This window comes from Orycteropus afer, unplaced genomic scaffold, assembly GCF_000298275.1.
Source record: "Orycteropus afer afer isolate SDZICR_OR568_19922 unplaced genomic scaffold, OryAfe1.0 scaffold00158, whole genome shotgun sequence".
In the NCBI taxonomy this organism is placed as follows: Eukaryota; Metazoa; Chordata; class Mammalia; order Tubulidentata; family Orycteropodidae; genus Orycteropus; species Orycteropus afer.
Genome location: NW_006921745.1, coordinates 513,166 through 519,165, shown reverse-complemented (window position 1 = coordinate 519,165; position 6,000 = coordinate 513,166). Strand labels below are relative to the sequence as shown.

Below are 6,000 nucleotides of genomic sequence, written 5' to 3'. Positions count from 1 at the left end.
AAAAAAAAATCTTCAATTTCCTCATTTTTGGCTTTGGTTGTTGGTGTGTAAATTTGAATAATAGTAGTATTAACTGGTCTTCCTTGTAAGCATACAGATATTATCCTGTCACTGACAGCATTGTACTTCAGGACAGATCTTGAAACAGTCTTTGCGATGATGAATGGCACACCATTCCTCTTCAATTTGTCATTTCCGATATAGTGGATCATATGGTTGTCTGATTCAAAATGGCCAAAACCAGACCATTTCAGCTTGCTAATGCCTAGGTTATCAATCTTTATGTGTTCCACTACATTTTTGTCACTTCTAGCTTTCCTCAATTCATGTTTCATATATTCCAATGTTCCAATTATTAATGGATGCTTGCAGCTGTTTCTGCTCATTTTGAGTTATGCCACATCAGCCAATGGAGGTACCAAAAGCTTTACTCCATCCATATCATTAAAGTCATTTCTACTTTGAGGAGTCTTCTCTTCCCCAGTCATATTTTGAGTGCCTTCCAACCTGATGGGCTCATCTTCTGGCACTATAATGGACCATGTTTCAGGTCTATTCATAACATTTTCCAGTAATAAATCAGACCATGTTTCACTGCTATTCACAAGGTTTTCATTGGCCAATTCTTTGAGAAGTGCATTGCCTCTCCCTTCTTCTGAGTCTGTCTTAGTCAAAGCTCCACTGAAACCTTTCCACCATGGGTTACCCTGCTGGCATTTTGCAACACTGGTGGCATAGCCTCCAGCCTCACAGCAACATTCGATGTACCACAGGAGAACAAACTGACAGACAAGTTCATCTACCTTAGTTGCTCCAAACCACTCTACTAAGTTCCCCACCTGTCCTCCTGCCCACCTACCTGCTCAGGGGCCCAGCCTTGGATCAAGCCACCCCCAGAAAGGCCTGAGCTTGCACGGCCTTCTCATAACAGAACTGAGTTAATAAAAAAGATAAATAAGATAGAGCCTCTGCCTTAGTTATATATATATATATATATATATATATACCCACCCACACATATACATATATACATATCTATATTTGTATATAATAAAACCAAAAAAAAAAACCTCACTGCCATCAAGTTGATTCAGACTCAGACCCATTTGTTTTCCAAGGCTGTAAATCTTTACAGAAGCAAAGTGCTTCATTTTCCTTTCTGCTGAGTGATTCAAACCACTGTCCTTTTGGTTAGCAGCCAAATGTCTTAACCACTATATCACCAGAGCTTTCTCTCTCTCTCTCTCTCTTTCTCTCTCTCTATATATATATATAGACACACACACACACACATACATACATGTATATATGGCTCATGGTTATCAGTCAGAATTGACTCGAGGGGAACAGATTTGGTTTTTGTATGGTAACTATAACATCGTTAGGTAAAATTTATTTGCAGAGGAACTCACAGATCTTAAGTGTAATCTCAATGACTATTAAAAAAAACTGTGAACATCACCCTGATTAAAATATCAAACATTTATATCTTCTAGGAAATTCAACCAATTTCTTCCCCTACAACCACAAGCAAGCTTGTTATGACTTCTATCACTGCAGATTAGTTTTTTTTTTTTTTTTTTTAATTTTCTATAAATGGATTCATATAGTATATACTCTTTGTATCTGGCTTATTTCACTCAATCTACTTCTTGAGATTCATCCATGATGTTTGTATCAGTCATTTATTCCTTTATTATTGCAGAGTAGTATTACATTGCACTTTTTTTTTTTTTTTTTTTCATACTCTTGTTGATGGTCACTTGGGTTGTTTCCAGTTTATGGGTATTATGAATAAAGCTGCTATTAGCATTCATGTGTACATCTTTTTGTGGACATAAACTTTCATTTCTCTTGGGCAAATATCTAGGTATAGAATTATTGGGTCATAAGATGCCTATTTGACTGCTCCTAAGGCATTTGACTGCTAACCAGAAGGCTGTCAGTTCAAACCTACCAGCCACTCCTTGGAAGGAAGATTGGGCAATCTACTTCTGTAGAGATGCCACTGTGGAAATCCAAGGAGGGGTCACTGTGAGTGGAGTCAACTTGATGGCAGTGAGTTTGGTTTAATAGCTCTGGTGGTGTAGTGCCTAACACATGTGACTGTTAACCAGAAGTCTGGCAATTCAAATCCACTAGCCCTTCCTTGGAAGGAAGGTTGGGTAATCTACTTCTGTAGCGATACTGCCTCAGAAACCCAAGACAGGATCATTAAGAATCAGATCCGACTCGATGGCAGTGAGTTAGGTTTTTGGTTTTTAGGGTAGGTAGATGTTTAACTCTATAAGATTTTGATAAAGAGTTTTCCACTAGAAATAGATGAGAGTTGTTCCATATCTTTTCAAAATTGGATGCTGGCATCTTTTTTATTTTATTTATTCTAATAGGTATGAAAAGTTACTCTGTTAAAGGCTGTGCTCTTAACTACTGACTGAAATCATTTAGTTCTTTTTTTACTCCAACATATAATACAGATACTTTTATACACTTTATTTCTTTTTTTACTCCAACACATAATACAGATACTTTCATACATGTCTGTCTCTCCTATTAGATTTAAAGCTATTATGTACCTTATTGGGAGCTCTGGTAGCATAGTGGCTAAGGCACTTGACTGCTCACCAGAAGGCTGGCGGTTCAAACCCACCAGCCACTCCTCGGAAGGAAGGTTGGGCAATCCTACTTCCGTAGTGATACTGCCTCGGAAACCCAAGGAGGGGTCGCTATGAGTCGGGGCCGACTCGACGGCAAATAACAACAACACAACAACAAATGTACCTTATTATTTTTATAGTCTCCCCAAGGCCTAACAAAGTGCCTGCCTCAGAATTGGTGCTTGATAAATACTCAATAAATTATGACTTGGAATACTTTCTCTGTAGCTTTTACTCCCTTTGCCAACTTAGGAAAAGGAGTATAAAAAAGTGCTAGCTATGGTGCAAGGAAGAGTGAGGATGGTTAATAAGGTTGTGTGTATCTGGAAATACATTCCCAAGCCTACTGACAAGATTAAAGAATAGTCCAGACTAAGGGAAGTTAGAAAACAAGATTCTACTGATTATATCCATCATTGTAAATCAGAATAATATGGGGATCTCTGAAAAATATGCAGATGCCTGGATTCCACTCCTACTTACTTGGATTCAGTTAAACTGGAGATAGACCCAGTGTTTGATCCTTTGCAGATGTTTCCTATTGTGCAGCTAGGAATGGACTACTAGCCTTAGTAGAATGGAGTGAAGAAATGAGAGGTTAGCATTGATGATGATCAAGATAATTTGCTCCATATAGATAACAAACAGTATGCATATTTGTCTTTGGAAGTAGGATTATCATGTTTAATCACACACATAGACGGGACTTGTTGTGTTGTTGTTATGTGCTGTCGAGTCAGACTCGACTCATAGCAACCCCTTCTTGGGTTTCCGAGGAGGTATCACTACAGAATTAGATTGCTCAACCTTCCTTCCGAGGAGTGGCTAGGTGATTTGAACCGCTAGCCTTCTGGTTAGCAGTCAAGTGCCTTAGGCACTACACTACCAGAGCTCCTATAGATGGAACTAGAGCAGAATAATTTTCAACTACCTCCTTTATTTTTTCAAAGCAAACATATATCCCCTTAATGCTGTAGAATCAAAAGAACAACAACAGTTGTGTATTTTCCATGGTCTCTTAATAACTTACTTATTAAACACCTATAAGATGTTTACTTCAAACATTAATTCCCAACACTGCCAAAATAATTTGAGTCTAGATGTGACAATCATCAATTGTTGTTGCTGTTGTTATGTGCCATCAAGTTAGTCCCGACTCATAACAACCTCTCCTTGGGTTTCCGAGGCAGTATCACTACAGAAGTAGATTGCCCAACCTTCCTTCCGAGGAATGGCACAATTAATCAGACAGAATTCAAGACTAATGCCAGGATTGAATGCATGATGCAAAATTACTAAATGGAGTTAAACATTTAAAATTAACAATGAGCCAGACGGCATAGTGGAACTGTAAGTCTCTTAGTTTTGTTCTTCCAGGCTCTGGCTCTGAACTCTATTCCAGAGCATTCACTGTCACACAGCTGCTGAAGGTGTTTCAGTAAAGGCACAGCCTGACCTCACCCTATTCAGTGAGAATAGATTTTTCATTACAATAACTTTGTTACCTGATGTCAGGTCAACTCTAACTTATGGCAACCCCACGTGTTACAGAGAACTGCTCCTCAGGGTTTTCTTGGTTATAATATTAACAGAAGTAGTTTGGAAGAAAGGTCCACTTTCGACTACTCCCATGCATTTTCTTTCCTCTACCTATGGGCCCATTAATCCTATGGTTTGAAATTACTGTGAAGTAGGTAGAACAGAACTGGAACAATTTATTTTTAGTTCTTCATCACTCTTGTTCTTACTTCAGTCTTTACCAATTTTTACCTTCTTGGAGGATGGAGGGACAGTGCCAAGGAAGAAGAACTGGGAAAAGAGGTGTGAGAAAAGAAAGTAGGAGAGAAAGATGGGGAGAAGGAATAAAGAGAAAACAATTGTATGTGTATGTAGAAGGGAGAGTTGCAATGACTGTGACGAAGAATTAGAATCAGAAGCTTAGAACTGGGAGGATCCTTCCATATCATACAGTTCATCATCCCCATTTACAGATGAGGAAACTGAGTGCAAGAAATATTTACACAAGTGACACAGCAAGCCAGGGCCAGAACAGACGAGAGAGTTCAGATGCCCATTACCACCCCCTTCAAAGTACTTTCTAATCTATGCTGCCTTGTTGAGCCACAAAAGAAGAAATAGCTTTTTCCTCCTCCTCATCTCCTAATCACATATCTCTGAGCCTGAAAAGACATTGCAATAAAGATGAATAAACAATTTGTGTGTAGGGTTGTGTGAGCATTCTATGGGCAGGGAGAGTCAAAGGAGGCATTACAAAGTCACTTTTTACCTAAATACAATATAAAACTTAAGCACATCTTCAAACTTTTCCAAGGCAGAAGTATAAACAGTGGAGAGGTATAACACGTCTGAGAATAAAACGGCAGTTTTAAGAGATGAGCCATGTCTTCAGAGACTGCATTACAAGACCACCAATAATAATGACACTAATGTGTTTGTGTTACACTTCACAATCTGGATGTTTGGTGCACTTCAACCATTTGTTCCAGGTCACTAGAGGTTAACAAGACAGTTGTTGTTGTTGTTGTTATGTGCCGTTGAGTCAGACCCGACTCATAGCGACCCCTTCTTGGGTTTCCAAGGCAGTATCACTACGGAAGTAGATTGCCCCATCTTCCTTCTGGGGAGTGCTGGTGGGTTTGAACCGCCAGCCTTCTGGTTAGCAGTCAAGTGCCTTAGCCACTATGCTGCCAGAGCTCCCAAGACAGTAGTGAATATAAACATAATTGTGTTATAAAAGAGGATCCAATAAATCAGACATAATTTATTGGCAATTTCACACATGATGTGTTTTAGAATAAGTTCCCAGTTTGAAGAGCAAAGGCAAAACCACATCAATAATCTTTACTTTCTTCTAGAAGCAAGCTGGCACATGTTGAATAAACACATTGGTACTCACTGTTGTGTTTGAAGGTCCTTATGGTTGCACCTGAGAGTCGAGCCCCAAGAACAAGAGATGCGTGGTTTAGCTCATCACTTAAAATGAGGCATCCCTGTGCAGAAAACAAGCACACAAAGCACAAGCTAATCAGTAAATAAAAGAAAAACAACTGTGGGAACAGGAATATAGCACACGACTTACAGCACAGGGTTCCAAAATCCTACTTAATTTTAAAATGCTAAGAGTTTAACCTGGTGTCTGTATGGGTAAAATCTGCACAATAATTAGCTGATAGAGACAGGCATTGTTCAAAGGAATTACATCTTTGCTTAAACAAAGTAGTTTACAGCAAAGATGCTCATCCAAGATCTTGGTTAAGCACTAGGAAGAATCAAAAGGATTAATGTTTTACAGGAAAACTTATCCTCTTTATTCCAATGGTGG

The 6,000-nt window shown here is 38.9% G+C and overlaps 1 protein-coding gene across 1 annotated transcript in view; it reads right to left on the bottom strand.

The window, feature by feature from the left end:
• SPTLC3 (serine palmitoyltransferase long chain base subunit 3) overlaps positions 1-6,000 on the bottom strand; it is a 215,891-nt gene that overhangs the window by 118,977 nt on the left and 90,914 nt on the right. The window contains exon 6 of the mRNA XM_007946378.2: positions 5,575-5,668. Within this exon, the coding sequence (XP_007944569.1) occupies positions 5,575-5,668 (94 nt within the window). The remainder of the gene's footprint in view (positions 1-5,574; positions 5,669-6,000) is intronic.